We start from the raw sequence: 20985 nt of genomic DNA, 5'->3' as shown, positions 1-20985 counted from the left end.
TGTAATCTCAAAAGAAGCATTACAAAAATTCAATGTCGATTAACTTTGATCTAGAAATTTCATGAATAATTTATTGACTGACAATATTTTCAAATTTGTAAATGTGAGTAGTAAAGTTTATAAAGCATAGTACTGTTATATATCACGGTTGTTGATATGTCCATAGGAAATAAAAGTTACCAGAATATTTTTCAGATTGCATTTTGAGGTATTTGTATAATTCCTAGGATTTCCAACTGTTCGAATCCACAAATTAAACTTAAAAAAATTTTGAATATAGATACGTTTCAATTTATAGCGACTGTGAAAGCTTTGGCAACGCAGTTAAATGGGCGGACATTCACAATATCGATAAATAAAAAGTGCATCTCAATAAATTAGCCGTTGGCGATTTGGCAATTTCAAAGGTTGAAATTCACGATGAAGAGTAAAAAAGTATGAAACGTATACATCAAAGCATTTACTTCTGGCCTATTTTAACAACGAAACAGCTGTTGGGTTCACTTTAGTCGAGTAAATTGTGATAAATTTCATAAAATATTAATAAGTTCATTATAATTAAGATCGGACATTAAAAAAATATTCACGAAAGCTAAAAAAAATAAAATATAGCAAAGAAGATGTCTAGAAATTACAAATGCGGGACGTGATGCGATTAATTGGAAGCCACATCGAGGGAGAATTCCTTGCTCCTGTTTGTGGCGTATTTAGCGACGAGTTGGTAGCGGACTACAGATGACTTTTCTCTCGGTTGAGTTCATTCACAGACCAATTTTGTTATGCATCATATCCGCTAAAATAGCAGCATGTATTGTACAAAAACAAAGGACAAAAAATATATCTACCTTATCCAAATTCAGAAACATAAAACTCGAAAATTATTGAGTCTATTGATTTTCTGCGCTATCTAATTTTATCTCAATAAGTTTTAAATCCATCTTAAAGATTTATTGGGTTTCACATCAATCGCTTACAGTAAAACAATGTTTCCAACTTCCGACCATTCGAGAAGTCAAAGTTTTCGAATTAAATAAATGCTTCACCATCAGGATAAAACAATAAAAGTAGATAAAATCGATAAATATTTTTATGTATAAAATTTTGTTGACTGTAATCAAATAAAGGAACATATATATATATATATATATATATAGTTTCATTCAGTATGTTGTTGAAAAAAGTTATGAAATGGAACAATGAGGATAGAAATTGCGTACGTTTGTGAAAAAGGCACATTTTAGACTGCTATAAAGCCCATACTATAAACCTACACTCTGCAGGAATTCGCTGGCCCTAGGTGGGTGTCGGCCACTAATTACACCGGCAGGATACACTCTGTTTACTCACCGCAAATATAAGAGCACGTTGGGCATTCACGACTCGCATCGATCCGCAGTAAATGCAAGAGAGCATAGGGCTTACCTGAAACAAGAGCGAAAGTGCTGGGTTACTGTGTATACATGAATTGCACAGAGAGGAAAAATAAACATGCGATGTTGCCTCAAAGTGAATGAGTAAAAGTGCAAATAAATCAGGGTGATAAAGGAGACTAGACTCTTTACATTCCTCAAGGTAATGACATTAATTTTATTGATTCAATAAAAGTTACTTATTATTGATAGTTTTATTTTAATTTAATTATCACACTTTTACTCAAACTCGAGTCAGTAGACTTTATTTTAAATATTATCTCATTAATTAAGAAAAATACTTGAACATGATTGCACAGCTAAAATTTAAATTGACAATGGAAAAATTTTGTCTTTTTTATTTGATCAAGGTAATTGTGATTCAGCTTCGTATTCCTAAAAAAGTTCGATTGCCTCTCTTGTAATATTAAATCATATTCCATTGTAGAGTCGAATAGAGGAAGAAGGATAATAATCCCCAAAGGATGTACAATGAAAAAAGGAGTAATGGAGCTCAAAGTGAATCAAAAAGATAAGATGTGGGTATTAGCTCGTTCGATTGACTTTCTTTCATTCTTTTGTCTTTTTTTTGCGGTATAAAAAATAATGATAATGATTAAGAATAATATTATACCCCCCTATAAAAGAAGCATTAATTATTAAAAAAAAATGTTCGAAAATTTTTTCCATGAAATTCAATAGAGATTAAAACTAGAAACCATTTTTAGTTTCATTCTCTAACAATATCTTATCAATTAAAAGCAAAAAAAGGAGAGTATCGTCTTTATAGTGCTACAAATTCTGCAACTGGAATTCTAATGATGTTACGTGTTATCTTTCAGTTTAATTAACTAACTAATTGGACATGCGTTCGACATTTGCAGTCACGCGGATTGTATTACATGAGCTCTAGTACTTTGATAGAACGTCGGTGCTCACTTTAAGCCATATTTCAATCACTGAAGAACAAAGAGAACATGATACATTATACTTGAGTCAACAGAGGAAAGCAAGCATACGCGATAGCAGGACATTAAGATTCTGAATGTGCGTTACAGTGTTACGAGAGGACGAAGAAATCAGTTAGCGACTTGACAACGTGCACAAACTCCCAGGACTGATTGAGGTTTGTTCGGGTCTCAGTGATTTTTTTTTTCCTCCCGATCCAATCGGAATTTCAACCGAGTTGGTTCTGAATTTCGTGGACGTGAGTAGTGAGAATACTCAGATAAGATCAAGATTAATTGTTCAAAGCACAACCGTGAATAGAAAGTAGGTCATGTTGACTATGTAAGTAAATTCTTTCGTTAAAGAATGTTTAAATTTCGTTGTAACATTACTACTTATGTTTTAGTTTATAGTAATTGCAATACTTTGAAAATCATTGAATGATAAATTTTATTCTTTCATTGCAAAGTGAATAATTAAATTTAAAATAACCATTCCAACAAAAAACAAACTTTAAATGATTAGTAAGTTTACAAACTACAAAAATAAAACTGTAGAATTTTTTGTTTGATTAATCAGAACTTTTTTACAACTTTTCAGCGTATTTTGGAATTTAACAAACTCTATAAAAAAACTGTCAATGAAGTTCATAGACTTCAACTGAGCCTATTTTTTTATTTTATCATTGGATTGAACTGTATTCAAAGACATCAAAGACATAAACTATAAAAAAAATCTTTATTCATATTTGAAATTTTTTTTTACGATATTTTAAGCATAAAAATTGATCATTTATTCTCACGAAAACCTTTTAGAATTCGCAATAATATAAAAGTATACGATTGAATGGACTTAATGGATGAATGTAATCATAAATATGATATCAGAGAATTTATATTACTTCACTTAGTCTCATGCTGAGACAATATCAACATCTGTTACGCCTCTATCGCGATAATGAACATTGAATAGTGTGCAGGAAATCCCGAATTATGTGGTGCGAATAATACTCAGTCGAGAGATACTAAAAAAGGAATAGTATTGTCGATAATTCAACTGAAAATGTAAGCGAATATGATTAAAGTTACATTTCATACTGAGAATTACAACAGCGATCATATTTGATGTTATCATTCAATGAGTTATTTAATTGACAGTAGAGACTCGTATTCCATAATAGTGTAGTGGTTTTTATCATTTTATGACAGTTAAAACTTGTCACTGCATGCCAGGACAAAATGCACGTACACTGGCGCTGGTGCAGTTAACGATGAAGGATTTTTATTGTATGATTAGACGAAATGATAGTCAGTATGGAAGCTTACTTTACGAGAGGTCATAAAAGACTGCTGTCGTAACAGGAAATTGGAGATGTAACATTTAAGAGATATCTACATGTATATACATGAAATAAATCAATAGTAAAGTTCTCAAGATATAAATTTACCCATCGCCGCAAATAACAAAGCAGATGACGGCTTAATCCTCAATATAAAGGCATGAGATTTTATCATGAAGCCAACTGGTCATCAATAAAGTAGCAATTAACACTAAATTGTACGAATAGATCACGAATAACATAACAGCAGAATATCTAATCTTAGTTGAATTCAAACGATTTCATCGTTAAATTTATCGAGAGGATTTTGCACGTAAATCAGACATCAACTGTCGACATGTTGAATTCTCTCAATGGTACGTAACCTGGAAATTCGTGGATCCGCCTACCTGCTAGCAGAGTCAAGCCAACAGAATCGTCTGGAATGAAGAAGCCAAGAGCAGAGGTAAAATAGAAAGAGAACAATTCGAAAAAAAGGAAGAAAAAATAAAAAAGTTCGTTTATAGCAAGAGAGAACTGGTGATAATTTACGACAATGTTCTGTCTGCTCTCTCTTATTTCTTTTTTCTTGCCATCTTTCTTGGCCAGACCTCGGAGACTCTTTAGATCACCGACAACCGCAAATAAACTTGGGTGACGCATCTGACATTTCACCACGGCGGTAAATAAGACATCAAACAATTGAAGTAGCCGCCATGGAGAACACTAAAATTGGAAGCTAACAAACTAGACAGAGGAGCTATCGAAAGCATGAACGCGAACGTGAAAAGGGAGGAGAAAGGATTGGCCATGGTTGCACACACTGGGAGTCAAAGTCTCGCCTTGTTCTCGATCCCAAGAAGACAACAACTTCATTAGGACTGCGCGCTCGTCTCGATCCACCGGAATTGGCTTTTCTCTTGAATGTTGGTGAGCAATTCATGAATATTTATGATGGCCCCATGGGCACCACGGTGGTAATGCGTAGCACCAATGTCTGTCCAAGTAGCTCGTGCGTATAAAAGCCTTCACCATGTTACTAAAAGCTTCATGTCCGTCGAAAACATTACTCCTTTGAGATGCAATATATCAACATTTTCTATTCAAAAGTATTGCTCCGGAGGAAATTGGATAACGAATTATATTTAAGCAATGAATTTCCCTGAGAAAGGATTGAGAAAGTAGTGGGGCTATATAAAAGCTGCAAAATCGAATTTCGCACGTCTTTCTGATTTTCTCAGCTGTCCGTACCGTTGACATGCTGAGAGTCTCGAAGGATCTCAACTAATCCCACTGCGATCCATTCGTTTTGCTCTGCTACCTTCGTATCTCGTACATCCTCTATTCTCAAGACAAAGTGACTTCTTAATTCTCCAAGTAGTCCACCTTGCACAGATTTCAATTGACCTACATTCCAATTCAACTGTCCTGTTTCATCCTCCATAGATTATTCACTTAATTATTTTAGATTTTCTCATCGGTCTATTAAGACATTTACCATGATGTATATATCGTATTAAATCCTTTAATCTTAGCTGCTTGAAAACAAAATTGAATGAGTGTTCTTGAAGCAATTAACTTATTACTTTAATGTGCTAATCATTTTAAGAAACATGGCCTGCTACATGAATGTAAACTTATGAGAAACAAGTTTATTAAAAGATGCTTCGTGTCTATATTTTATCTTTTAAGCTAGTTTATTTTTGGCAAGAGAAGTATATACATCCGGCTCACGTACTGGAAAGACATCCAGCAGTCTTTTGATAGATATATATTTCCTAATTCTCCCTTCAAAGTATATTTAATTCTAGATGATGAATAATGACTTCTTGATAATTCATTAGAGAAATTTAATTTTGTCATCATGTTTATATTATCAACTACTTTGGGTTAACAATGAAAGTTCAGATGCTAGAGTACATGTATTCTATATAATATATAGCAAGAAACCGCACGTCAACCAGCTCTGCTCATAGTTTAGCGAAACTCCCACGGCTTATCTCAGCAAAGTTGTAAGTCCTATCATATAGCCTTATATAACCTGGAAACTCTAAGCACTACGAGGTGAAAGACGTAAAAAGAAGCGACTCTTCAACACCTTCGCTCTAAACATTTTCGTTCAATTTTTATTTTTAAGCACACTAGATGATAGTCAAAGAGTGGCCTAAAAAGTCTGCTTTAGATTTTTGGCGCAACTCGTTTTATCCAAAGACTTGTCGTTTGTTTTTGGTCATTAAGACGAATTGAAGGATGAAGCAAAGAAGCGAGATGTTGAGCAAAGTATACGGAGAAGATGAAAGTCAAAGAAAAGTTTTGGTAAGAATAAATAAAAAGAAAAATGGGAGCAAAGAAGATGGTGAGAGAAAATACATTCTTTTTTCTCCACCATCCTACGTATGTATATACATGGATAGAAAACATAATCTGAACTTTCGTTTGGCGTTGTAACAAATTTTACCACCAAATAGTACTGGAAACTCTGGATATTGTGTACAGATCCTAGTGAATGGCCTTCACAGTTCTATCTTTCATTATATCAGTGAGATAGACCAGCGGAAAAGAATAGTAGAAACAGACAAAACCCACGGTCGTTGTGTTCTACCGTGTTTTACCCACTCGCCAGGTACAAGCAGAGAAAATAGATTGGTCGGGTGAGAACGATCGTTACGCTTGGACGTCACGCGTCTGCTTTTTGCCCAACGGCTGCACGAAACACCACCATGTCACAATAATACAATCTATACTGTGCTTTTGCTGAGAGAGAGAGAGAGAGTATTTTATACTGATATCATCCTAGAGATAGGACCATCCTTGTTAAATAAATCAACCAACTTTGCCAAATCACTGTTTACCTTACACCTATTTGAGTTCACAGCATCGTGAGAAAGGTCTGCAAATAGTGCAATGAGCTACACTGAGTCAATATCACCTCCATCCCAACTTTCTTTTTTTTTCTATAATAATTTGATAAAAATAAATTGGACGAATTATCAATAAAATGGATTAAAGCAGACGTCGTTCCTTGGTATATAACGTTGGATTGAATTTACGACGTAGTGAAAGTCGCACGAGATTTCCGACATTCGATGGCTTGCGCAAACGAACGTTTGATTAGAGTCGACATCAATCCAATCCTTAATTTGAACGTTCCAGTCCTGGAGGATTACGGGTAGTAACTGCTGAGGAGGGAGGAGAAAAGAGGAAAAAAAAAGAGGAAATAGGTTAGTCGAAGCGAATTTATTCGAAGCTTGCACGACGACTTAATCGATATTGGGAGTCGATAGGTTGAACTATCAAACCATCGGGCGAAGCAGCGATTGCAGGTCGAATTACACAGCACTATTGCCACACGATTCGATTAAACGAATGTCATGACGATTCAAACCGGACGTCATAGAGTTAATCAAATAACTTGACTTCCTTTGGTTTTTAATTTGGTTATAGATCTTTCCTTAACTAACCGGAAAGTGCTAATAAATAAAATATAGTGTTTTTACAAATAGAGTCATTTCTTTTTTTTTGAGGAATAAAGATAATAATCGACTCCAATTTACTGGAGAAAATGCGATGATATCATTTTGATGGCTTTGAGAAGCATTATGAAGGGTGAGACGACCTGGTAATTAAAGATCGAAGACCATTTTACTGGAACAAAAGATTTAATTAATCCTATCTCAATGAAAAATGCAAATTAAAAGGGTCGAAAATATTTGCATCAAGGGTACTAACATCCCCTCTTGCTCGTCTTTAGTCGACGATCAATAATATTTTTATCAATGCATTTGTAAAAAAATAAAATGTATTGAATAAATATGAAAGAACTTGGCTTCTATTTTTCTATATCTTCAATTGAGTGTTCAAAATAAAAACAATTTATAGTTTTATTTGAGAAGAAAAGAAGTTTTTCTTGATCCTTAGTTGAAACGCCTATTTAAAGCTTAACACCAACTCGATAAATTTTTGTAGATAAGTTGATGTTTTGCAGTACATAAGAGAAAGTTCAATATAAAGAAGTATTTAAATAAAAATCATGAATTATTTGCTAGAGTACTGTTACAGTTAACTTATAACTAGGACACCATTTCTACTCCAAACGCAAGAGAACCTTCTAGTTAAAGAAGAAATATCCTCAAGCACTCTGCGTGATAGAAAAGTTTTTTTTTTAATAGCAAAATCCCATTATAATTTTCCTACTTTAACATTTTATGCAGTATTACTTCCAAGGTGCAAAACTTTCAATAATGTTGCATAATTTTTACTCTAGATGCTATTCTTATATTCATTTTCTCACTAACGTTAAAATATATTTTTTTTATCGCAGCAATATCGTTATGATACTGAAATAAAATCTTACTTTCATACCAATAATAATATTATAATTGTATTTTTATGCAATCGTTCTATCAACTTCAAAGTGTTGTAGTTTTTATGAAACTTCATAATATTTTTCCCTGATAAAACTTTTTTTCTACAAATTTTTCTCGACTAAAATACGCCATCTTATTTACTGCATTTCTTAATAAAAATATATAAATATTATTCAAACTTATAATTAGAACTTATTGAAGTATAAAAACGTTCTCGGAGTAATTTTTAATTTAAAATATTTAGTTGTAAAATTAAAAAAAAAGCATTAATTGTAATTACACTTTTTTTTCAGCCTATACAACCCTATTATTCCCTAAGGAGCACAAACGGCGCCTGCCACGTGTATACAGCATATATACTCATAGATATTTATGGTTTATAAAACCAACTTAATTATATTAAGCAACTGTATGAACCAGATGCCTAATACTTTGCCACACTGGCCTGAGAACTCTATTCTAAATAGTTGTATATCGAATTACTCAAGCCCAAATAAAGCTCTAAGCTCTATCCAGAGCGTATCTGCATTAGTTCGTACATGAGTTTTGCCGCTCTCGTGTCCTTTAAGGCTCTTAAAGACTCGTGAACCACTGTACACCTGCCGAGAGTACCAGGATATAATTTGTAATTTAATTAAATCCGTTATTTACCGTCTAGTCCGAACTGCAAGTTCTCTCGAACGTTCCAAGTGATACCAGAATTAGTATACGAAGACTAAACTCCGGAAAACTAAGACTAAAGGTAAAAAAGAAAAACGAGAAAAGTTTTCATTTCATGGCTCGATTGCGAGAGTTTTAAAAATGTTTACTAGAAGCTCAGGTGAATTACTTTCATGATGACTGTAGTAAACATTTGAAAAATTATTTTAAGTAGCTGTGAATTTACATTTTTCAATGATTTTTGCGGGCAAATAATCCGCAATCTCATTTCAAGTAACTTCCAAAAACAAGCAAACTTCTGATTCATTTATTTTACTAGAATTGAATACTTATGTTGATAAGAGATAGATAAAAGTTTTTTCAACGTCTCATAAATTTAATCAATGAAACAAAAAAGAGTGTATAATAATTTCCAGAGAAATAAACTTTCTGTCTCATACGATAAATGTTTATCACAGAAGCAAATTAAAGTTTGTACCGAATTAATACGAAGTTACAGAAAGCATATTAACGAAACTTACATTGCAATCAAAATCAAATTTACTCGAATTAACTTTACGCAGCAGCACAGTTGGTAGACGGTTCCTTAATTGAACTAATTTATCGATTTATCGGAATTACAATTAAATTTTACTCCTTTATTGATTTTTCTTTTATTCCTTCACTAACATATTCCCTCAAACAATTATTATCCACCGGAAATAAGAGAAGAAAATCTCTGAATGATAAAATACTAAAGACGATTCAATTTTAATAAATTCTGTATTATACTGAAACCATATTCCTGGTTATCGAGAGCTAAATTATCAACTCTATTTTCGTTATTCATTGATTCATTACGCGAATATCCACCATTCAAACAACTTCTTGAATAATTCTTTCCCTGACTTCTTATCGACAAACTTGCAAGTTGTATGTAAAAACGTTTGTAGCTACGAATACAAATTACTCGTTTTCAAAGTCGATACGAATTTGAAGACAATCTAAAAGTGAGTTTAAGTGTAAGGTACATAGGAATGGAACGTAAAAATAGGGATCTAAAAGAAAATGAGCTGGCTGGAAAACGTATTAGTAAAATCAACGATGACCATTAACTGTTTGAATTTTTCAACGATCGTAAAACTTAATGGTATACGACGTGACTGTATATGCGCTAGCTAGTCTGCAGTTTAATTAATACCAACTTCACGGCTACTTAAAGCCCTAAATTTATTTTGTCACTCGAATTTTTTGCTACTAACTGCAGTACTGTGCTAATTATTCTTCCGGGAGTGCGATACAGGTATTCAAGATTTTTAACTAATTCTAGAGATAGAAATACTTAGATATAAATAAATCTTATGTGAGATAAGCAGTTTAATCTAAATAACTTGACTACTAATTACGTGGTTCTCACAATCGCATTAAAATGGATAAACAGAAAAAAAGGACTGCGTTCATGTATTTAGTGCCCTATGGAGAATAAATATATTGAGAAAAGAGTTTTATTGAAATAATAAATAAATGTTATCTAATATTTTAAGATAAATTATAGAAATGATATTAATTTAATCGATGACGATAAAACTGAAGCTTAATTATAGTCAATTATGTTAATGAATGCCTTGAAAAATTAATGTACGCATTAAAATTCATAGATAGTTAATAATTATTAATTTATTAATTAATAAGTATAAATTTTATTGATTGAGAAAAATGTTAAAAGCTTTATATTTGAAAAAATTATTTAATTGACAGGTTAATGGAATATGCAGTTTTCGTTCATCTCGAAATATTAATCATTAAGTTATATAACTTAATGATTAAATGGCATTAATATTAATGTATCTCTTAAAGTTCCTTTAATATTCTACTCTATTCTATTTTTGAAGTGTTCAAAGTGTCTCATCTGCTTAAGAATTGAATTTTATTTGATAAAATAATTTATTCCATACAAAATTTGAATATTTTTGGTGTATTAAAATAATAATCAAATGTATGCTCTAATAATTCATACAAAGTTTACTTATGATTTTAGGTCACATGCAAATTATTTAAATGCTATCTTGATATTTTGAAAGAAACAATTTCTAAAGTACAGTATTTTAAAAAAATATAAACTTTGATCTTGCTATACATATTTTGATATATATAAAATTAATTACATAAAATTTTTTATCATTAAAAATAATCCTAAAAAGCTTAATTTTTTGCTTTCATTAGAATGCTACCTTAATGAGAAATAAATCCCATTTAGCAATCTACTAATAAACAAAAATAATGAATAAATCCTATTAATCGTAAATAAAATTAATCAAAAGTAATGAAGAAATTTTTTCTAACACAGTAGGAAACATGGAAATTACAAAGAGAGGAAGAAAATAAAAAAGGAGTGACGATAAAACCGAAATCGTGTCAATGCTCTGAGTGAATCGTCCATGTAAACCGGATTCAATAGCTAAAGGCCGGAAGTTCGTAAGGTTTTTGCATGCATGCATAATTCCTGTAGGGATGAACATCTGCAAGTGGGTGGTATTGTCTGGCTTTTACGCGTATGTTACACACTTACGACCTCTATATTCTGCATGTGTGTACATGTTAAAACTACGTCCTCTGATGCAATAAAGCAGCCAGTCGAGTCACAGTGTGCAGAAATTCCCGCAAGAGGCTCAAAGTACAACAGTAACGTGGACGGTTTTAGCGACATCGCCCTCCAAGGTTATAGAAGGAAGTATTACGAGACTAATCACTTTGTTCTAAAGCTGAGAGTGCAGAGAAACTTGTGTATAGGTAGAGATAATGGTGGTGCGGGAGTTGGAGGGTGAGAAGCTCTGGCGCAAGACATGCTGTAGCAAATGGTGCCAAGTGGCAACTTCGCTTGTTAGGAAACAATTAAGAAATGCGGGGTCACAATGGCCATCTCCAACTCGTAATTTTGCTCACTATACAAATATACATTTTTCCATGCGGGTTTAATAATAACGTCAAGCGAACAATAATTATGACTTAAGTCGCAGGTTCATTTTTTAGGCTACAACTTTTCAGCGGAAATTTTCATGGAGAATGTAAATAGAATACTACTTAACCCCAAGTCATGTTCATTTTTGTAAAAATGTAACAACAAATGTATTCCACGTTTCATGGTAATAACATAAAAGGATGGAAACTTTATTGTGTAAAAATATGAATTAAATCTTCACTTTGTGGTAAAAAAAATAATAAAAAAGAATACAAGTTAAATCTAATTATTTCATCGAACTTCTATGCGTTAGTTGTAGCCTATAGTCGATTGTTTATTTTCCAACAAAGACTAAAAATGAAACATAAGCTAGAATTAATTCATTACAACTGTTTTTAGCCGTCAGGCGTATACTCAATAAGTAAAATATCAAGTTTCTAACAAGGTGTAAGTGTTAAAAATCGTTTACGCTTAACAAAAGGGGGAATATTATCTGCTACAGTTGTCTATATATTGATTAACAACATTCTAACCTTGGAGCAACACGACCAACGGAAACATTAATATTCCAGTGAACAAGGATGTTGTACAAGCCTTATATATTTTAGCATAAAGCAACTTTGTCGCACCATCGAACTGTATACACGGCTTACATGGGCTTCGTGGCCTCGCGAACAGTGTGGCCCTTGCACCAGTTGTACACAGTATCGGATTTGATAGGGATATGCGGTCGTGTTACGCCCGATACAGGTCGTTAAAAGGGGACGATGCGAAACAAGTCCCTCCGTCGACCATTACAAAGCATTAACCCGCCCTGTGATAGAACTATTAGCCCCATATAGACAGCAAATATAATACTTTTTCTACTTCTTTTCATGTTACCCTACAAAATTTAATATTTCACCAAAATCCATCTTTTGTTGCTGCGGTTTACTTTACTATTTTCCTACTATTTGTTGCAGACTTTACTATTAAATTCAAACTCCTCTCTTATGTTCCAGTCTTTGATAGAAATACATTTCTCAATTGATACGAAATAGATACAAATCTATATATGACACTTTTACACAAGTCATATCAATTTTTCTAAGACCTGATAGCAGTCTTTTTGGGGGTTCAGTCTGGTTTATGTCATTTTTTTCTCACTCTCTTTCATCCTATCACCCATTTTAGATAAAACGAAATTCAATTTCCAACATGCTTCCAGGAATCGCTTCTTCTTCTTCCGTGTTCATTGAGAAGAGAAAGCGGACGTCTCGAAGGAGGGAAAAATATCAGGGGTTTCTCGGTGACATTCCGATATCGACGCCTTCAAAAGATGTCGTGATTAAAAAAAAATGTATAAGACTTTTTGTCATGTTGAATAACAGTTGAGAATAATAGCAAAAAATTATCTCTTATTTTTCGTTGATTTGTTTTGCAAATAAAGACTTGAAAATAACTGTTGAGAATAAAAGCTTAGAATGTTATTAGTATAATACAATTATTGATTTTTTTCATTAGGATAACATCTATTCGTGTTCATTACTATGATGAATACTCCAACAAACCCAAGGCTTCGGGTTATTCATGATGATAATTATCTTCATTTCAAATATTGACATAAGGTGCGGTATGAGTCCATTGAAATTTATCGTGAAAAAAATGTTTCACTGATAGAAAATGTTCTCCACAAACAATTCTTGATTATTATTACAGCAAATATCATCAAAAATTCACTACATAAATTTCTATATTTATGTCTAACTATGTTAAATCATCAAAAGACTTCATAAAAAATTTACATTACATTCATTAATCATTAAATAAACTTACTGACTAATCAAATTATTTATATAAATATTAACAAAAAAAAATGTATGAGAAGAAAATATGTTTTTTAACGTAATGAAATTTTCAAGTTCAATTTCATTTCCCTCTGAGTGGTCCCTAAGCACTTTATTAATGAATTCCTCGTAATAATTGTCGTTTATATTTCACGATGCATGAATCAACATATGAAACGATTAATAAGAGATGGAACCGTTTAATCTTTCTTCATAAATACAAGCACGTGCTCATCTCTCTCGTTCTTATACTCTAACATCTGTGCAAATATCAGACGCTCCTATGAACGCGGGAAACCGCACGACGGCCGGATTAATCTCGGAATTTGTAGTGGAAATAAAAACATATTTACTCTCAGCAATCATTCTCCTATGAATACGATTGGATAATAAAAAATATTAATAAAAATCTACAATATAAAATATAAAACGAACAAAATAAATTACTTTTTAATTCAAGAAGCTTAAAAAATAACACCTTAGTTTGTACTTTTTTCTTTTATTAAAATATGCATTCTACTTTATATCTTATTTTATTCCTTTGAATATGTATTACATATCTCTGTTTTATCGCTAAAAGGTTTTTGTCCTGATCTCCTGGTGCGATGCCGCCCGGTGCGTTTACATGTTGACTACAAAGTGTTCTCTTTAAGAACAAACGTAAAAGACAACAAAAGAAAGTAAGAAGTGAGAGAAAAAGTAAGAAGAAAAATTTCTCTGTCAAGGGTGACAGAGCTGTTGTTTTTTTTCAACCACAAGAACATCCGCTTATTTCTTCGTTTAGCTTCTTAATGAATGTTATAATTTTTTTCTTCATTAATTCTCTCGGCTATTACATTTTTTACACGCATTTAACTAAATTCCCAACCATCTTATGATAATAAAATAAAAAGAAATGATAAAATGCTTAAATTTATTTACCAACTCTATTTCGAAGCAAACCTTCCAATTACTTGCGTGATGGATGAATTGTTATGGCTACATGTGGCCATTTATGTTCCGTAATATCCCTACTCATAGTAATAGCTATAAGTATATGCTATAGATAGCCAATGCCTTCAAGCCTGTCTTTTCTTTTTTTTGTAACTGCAGAAGCTAGAGTAAACTGTCTCACTGTTCTTCTTCAAACAGTTGGTATAAAACTTTATAACGTAAGAAGAATAAGAAGCGAAAACGTGGCGTGCTTCGAGAAATATTACAGACGGAAGCAAAAAAAGAAACAACTGAACAGTCGACATAAAAATATTAGTGTGCACTTTTCAACATCACATAACATAAGAATTGGAGTTAAAATAAAAAATGTCAATGAATTTAAATGAAATATGTATTTTTTTTTTACGTTTCCCACGCAAGTATTATGTTAATTAAAAGCATGATATATTAAACAGTAGGTCACATAGAAAATGCACTATTGGCCGAGAGACAGAGAATGCTAATTACGGATCTCGTCTGAAGTCATTGCTTTTACATTCACGAGCGGAAGACGAGCGGTTCTGCACGTGTAGAAGCGCAATGTCGTCATTCATTACAGAGTCTCATTGGAAAAGGTAAAGTAGCGAATAGCTTCTCGAGAAGCTGCTTTTAATCTTGAAAAAATCTTGAGATATATCCAACCGTATAGTAAAGACTCCAAGTCAGACTTGTTATGTTGGTATGCTTCTTTTCTATCGTCATCATATTCAAACAAACTTCTTCTTCCTTTTTATTTCTTGACTTCCATACTTTTTTTTCTACTGCACACATACTATCTTCAATTTATTCCCACTATTCTCTTGGCAAAAAATTATATAACCTCTTCATTAAATCCGAAAGAGAAAGTACAAAAGAAAAACAAGACTCATTTGGAAATAGAAAAAGTTTTTAATTTGCTTCATTCAACTGTCTCTCTACATAATTTCGTTGATTGCAAATTTAACCAATTAGTAAAATCATTAATTTTTAAGTAAAAAGTAAACTACCTTAAACAATTTACAATAAAAAATAATCGTGTGCCTTTGTATCTATTGGAATAAAAAGAAATAAAAACAAAAACTTCAAACAATATATAAATAAATTATTCACATGATCAATCCAAATAATAAACCTTGATAAAAAAAAACCCTTGGATGGTTTGTGTAAATACAAATATAACAGAAGATATAAACTCGAGTTCAATATAAATACCAATTCATTATTATTACTCGTCATGTCTATTAAATACCATTGTGTATGCTCCAAAACACAGGTTCATATTAAATGAAAAACAGATTGGTTAAAATATAATTATTTAACAAATTCAATCCAACGAGTATAGAGGAGATAGATTCTACTACGTTTTTGTAGTTAATAAACTTAGTTCTGTCAAACAAATTATTTATCATTTTTGAATATTAATTAAATAAAGAAACTATCGGAATAATGAAGCATAACCGAACGATGTCAGAACGATAATTGAATAGGTAGCACTATTTGAGGGATATAAACAACTAAATTGAACAAGTAAACTAAATTTCATGTTTCTGGCTTTGACTAACTGCAATGAGATAGCGAAACTTGTGGGAACTCTGTTTCGTAAAACAGATGACTACATACCAACTAACGGAGATGATTGCGAAATCTCAATTTTGCTATACCGCAACAACACGATTGATTTGATACCAACGGAAATCAAGAAGACGATGTATCATCATAGCTATTTGTATTTCGTTGGAATCAAACCTATTGATCAATGATAAAGACAGCAATAATCAAACAATATACAATAGACCCATAAAGAGATGATGATAGCAACAAAATGCTCGCAGTCATGACTATGGAATAATTAATTAATGATGATAATCGTGATCAAACTGATACTTGATGTCCTTTGTAATTTCCTGTAATTACTGAACATAACATGCACGCATATAAGTGTATATCGACAAACTCAAACCATACAGGCTCCAGAGTCTGGCTGGTAAATTCGATTACCGGATCAACTGGAGAGAAGCACATCGGAATTAATATCCGTTCGGTTAGTTACCAGAAACTTGATAAGGAAGGCTTACAGTTCATGATAGTATCGGTGCGTCTGGTAGACTTTGCACACTGATGCTGAAGCCGCGTTCTGTAATAGCATCTTCTATCTGTTCGCCAAGGAATGGAAGTTAGACAACAAAGTCAGATCAAAACTACTTTTAAAAAAAAACTCATGATGAGTAATGGGATATTTTAGAAGTTTATTTTAAAACAAAAACCTTCTTTTTCTTATCTCTTTTGAATTTCAAATAATATTTTGTTTTTAACTGTTTAGAAATACCGCATTTTTAGCATAGTTTATGGATACTCGAAAATTCTCTCTTCCTGGTTACTGCATTATCTTGCGTGAGAAATTAAATTCCATGGATCGTTTAATAAACTGCACAGTATCTGTATAAATTAATTTAAGCGTGATATAAAAAAATATTTTGTATTTAAAGACTAAAAAAAAAATGTAGTATGGTGGTTTAATAAATTATCTACATGTTCAATGTGCTTTTCACGCGCATACATTCCTGTATAGAAATTTGTGGTTATTCATTTCCACGCACGAGCAAACAATTCACACGGGATCGTACGCACAAACTTTAGCGTCCATGCAATGCTCACCACGATAAACTCACTAGCCCAACCAAGACCTACCATTCCACATTCCATTCGACCGTCTCTCCCTTGGCACGTAATGAAGTCAGTGCCGGCGCTTTTAAACCCTCTAGTAATATCGCGTGGCAGGGCCGTTGAGATAATATTAGTGATGTATGCTAACGGGCTTTTTGGAACCCTGCTTGTACGATTTTTTACGTTCCTTTCACTACATATTCATTCTTAAATGATTTACTCAGGTACATTTCGACCACCGGAAAAACCTTTTGGGGTCTCCCTTTTCCTCCTTACTTAGATCCTCTAACACAGACGTCAAAAGTGGAAACGACTTCCTTACTGTTTACCCTTAGCATATTCGACGACCATTTCTATTACACGACGTTTTTATGCTAGATTTTTCAGCCTTTAAAATCCTTATTATTCCTTTTGAAATATGTTGGAAGAAAAATTAGTTATTTGAGAAAGAAAAAAATACTCTTCATACACGAGTAATTTTATTGAGAATTTTTCATAATTCTTATTTTAGATCCAAGAATTTCACTTTTCTTGACAATGGATTTTCAAAATAAAAATTTATCGAAAAAAACAACGTTCAATATTGGAGTAAATGAAATACTTTCGCTGTAAATAGAATCTTGTAGACTATCATGATGAAAAAAAATATGAACTTGATGAAAGTATAATTAGGATCATAAATATATCATGTTAATTGATGAATTCAAATTAATGGTATATTAAAATTCCATGTATTATTTATAAACTGTGAAATTGTCTGAATAGATAGATCAATTGCTCTTGAGCTAGATCGATGAATTTTAGCTAACCCTATGTTGCTCCAATCAACCAAGCGTGACTCCCTGAACTAGCCTTCTGGCAGGCGAAGGGTGACAGGTCGATTACGCGTGATCGAGACTACAACATGGTTCCTGAACACGTGCGTTAGACGTCGTGTATCAAAGCTCAACGTCTGTCACTCAAACCGTAAGATCATTAACGATTTAAATGAATGAAAAATAAATACAACAAAAACTCCAATTTATTGGGGTAATGACAAGTAGCTTGAGAATCCAGTGGTAGACACGCAAGGTCTTACGTCTTCTTTTGACAGTGGATTGAGTTTTTTATTAAACGAATTGAAGTAAAAGGACAAACCTTTGTGATGCCGCAAATGTGAGCGACCGCAGCAAGGTTGTTCGAAGTAAGCATGGCCTGGATGAGAACCGGCTGGTCTGTTAGCCTCACTTGGTCCTAGAAGTTGGGCCAAAACAGCTGCTAGTACAGCTGCCTTCACTAATACCATTCCACCTCTTATTAAAGATCTTCGTTGCATCTTCCCTCGTTGTTTGTATCCCAGAGAGTACTCCAAACAATATTCCACTAATGTGCTTTGTTAAATGATTATACGCACTGTTTACTCGTCACTTAAACCACCAGCATCACCTGGACATGAGATTGAGTTGCACAAAAATATAACAAGGACATTGACAGCTTAATTCTTATATTTTGTATCCTCTTGACCTTGAATATTTAGCCTCGTGGTACTTGGTTGTTGCCCTCGCGCTTCGTTGCGCACGGACGGACATTCACCGGTCGAAGAAACGTCTTGTGGTTGTTCTGCTTCTTATCCACCACCACCACACACCACCACGAAGATCAGTGTGTTTTATTGCGAGGACAAAGGAATTCCACTCTATCTCGTGAAGTACTTTGAAGTTATGTAGAAGTAACAAAAAATTTTACTCCAAAATGAGATATCCAAATTTCTCGAGAATACGTTGTTATTTTATTTTTCCTAGAATTTCAACCGTTGCTCCAAAGGCTTCACGATATGTCATCCCATGCGGATGTTTTAACATTCTTTATTTACGATACTCCAAAGTGTTGAAAAACCAAAACCATAGAAAATTTGTTTTTTCCCTTTTACATATATCCCATCACTGTTAATTACATCGACGACAGTGTAAATGTATACAGAAGAAGATTAACTCTGACATCCAGTTGAAAACATACACACTTGCTTTTCTTCCGCCTTGTTCTATCACTTGTCACGTTTAGCTGACTAACTGAGAAAATTGTAACACGTCAAACTAAATACATAAAATGAGAAAGCAGCCAATATACTCAACGTCACATTTGTTACTTAAAATTTTGGCAGAAGCGCCAAGCGTCACTTTGGTGGCAATGTTACCAACGCTGCCATGTTTTTGTTTCACTTTTCGAACATAACGTCCATTCGACAGGTTTCTGTTGCATTTGATGATGATTTTATTCAATCTAACATGACCAGCAGTTATATTAAACACTCAACTGTAACACCATACATTAATTAACCGTAAATTCAATCAAGCACACGTTTTTTTATTGTCGCGAAAAATAAATTTAAATTGACGACACGACACATAAACCTCCTTTGCCAGAGGTTGCGGCACGACTGGCACGACTGTTGCCTTCACTCGGCTACTGCCACTCGCGAGCTACGTCCGACTCGGTTACTCTCGGCATTCGTCGGCCTATCTCGGAACAACTGAAGACCTCGACAAGCGTGGAGGTACTATGCAGACCCTGTCCAATCCGCACCTCCAACCGATGCTGCTCCAAGCACTACCCTCGGTGCCTTCGTCGTCTTTCTCACTTACCTTTCCCTTTTACTCATTTCCTTACAGTCTTTACACGATTCTCTCGCGCGCGAATGCTAGATCCCACCTGCCACCGACAACACACTAAGGTATTACCTGCGTGAGAACCTGTCACGCACTCTATGTAGATATTGAGAATTAAAAATTTCATTACGATTCAAAATAAATGTTTTATCGACACTCTTGTTATAATTATTATTAAACGATGATTAAATATCGACGATAATTTATTTTAATTAATAACGAAAATTTATTGAATAAAATCCATTCGATGAATATTTATTTCCAATTGAAATATAAATTAATGAGTTTTAGTATTCATAAATATTAAATTAATATTTTTGTTTTATTTTTGATAATTAAATTAATATATGTTTCATCAGAATAAGTTTCTATTTTTATAATTATGCTCGTATTATTTATTAAAATTATTTATCTATCAGTGTTTATATGAGTTTCTAGAGTTCGTTCTCAGTAACTTTTTTTTCAATCAGAGGTGTTTTATTTGTTTCAATAATTAATCATGAAAATAGTTAAATATTAATTCAATGTTGAAATTTTATGTTAGTTATTACGATTTTTTTTAATAATTTGTTTGAGAATAAATATTTATTTTATTTTATATATGGAGTATTCAAAAATTTCACACAAAATAGTTTGATTAAATTATGAATTTTCGTGAAAGTAAATTTAATTAATAATCAAGTGTCTTAAATAAATATATTTTTTTCCCTTCTCAATTATTAATAAAAATAGATGTTATCACCAATAAAAATGTGGTGGATTAGATTTGAATTGAATTAGTGGCAATCCACCAATTTGTACTGATTAAAAGTGATTTAATTTACAAAAAATTATTTAATTCAAATTCACCTGATTTTATAGAATTGTGAGTTTTGTTTAGTTAAATATTCAAAATTCATTTAGAAATTTATAACATTTAGTCCTCTATAACGTACAGAACATTTTTATTAAATGAATAAAATATTATTTTACAATATTTTCAACGTAATCTTGATTTTTTTTTTAAATAAGTTGTTCAAGAATTATTCTATGTCCATATGAGAATTACTCTGATAATAGGAATGTTTTATTCTTATTAATAAATGATGAAGAAAATCATTATATCAATATTGTACTAGTGGTAAATATTTAATTTTTATGTTGATGTTATCATTATTTATTTTATTTCTTCCTAGCTGATGTGTTATCCTACATAAAGTTTTTATACCTGTTATTTTTTTTATTGTTACTAATTGATAACAATAAAAATATAACTGCAA

The 20985-nt window shown here is 32.5% G+C and overlaps 1 protein-coding gene across 3 annotated transcripts in view; it reads right to left on the bottom strand.

The window, feature by feature from the left end:
• The window catches only part of Sema2a (Semaphorin 2a), a 239463-nt gene that overhangs the window by 76155 nt on the left and 142323 nt on the right, over nt 1-20985 (bottom strand). Inside the window, exon 1 of one of the 3 annotated variants that reach the window (XM_035084650.1) lies at nt 18219-19492. The exons of the other annotated variants lie outside the window; for them this stretch is intronic. Within the exon in view, the coding sequence (XP_034940541.1) occupies nt 18219-18396 (178 nt within the window). The 5' untranslated portion in view covers nt 18397-19492. Of the gene's footprint in view, nt 1-18218; nt 19493-20985 lie in introns of those variants that run through there. 3 annotated transcript variants of the gene reach the window in all.

Source organism: Chelonus insularis, unplaced genomic scaffold (assembly GCF_013357705.1).
Source record: "Chelonus insularis isolate UGA/USDA-ARS -01 unplaced genomic scaffold, ASM1335770v1 contig_397_pilon, whole genome shotgun sequence".
NCBI lineage: Eukaryota > Metazoa > Arthropoda > Insecta > Hymenoptera > Braconidae > Chelonus > Chelonus insularis.
This window is presented reverse-complemented; position numbering and strand designations above follow the sequence as displayed.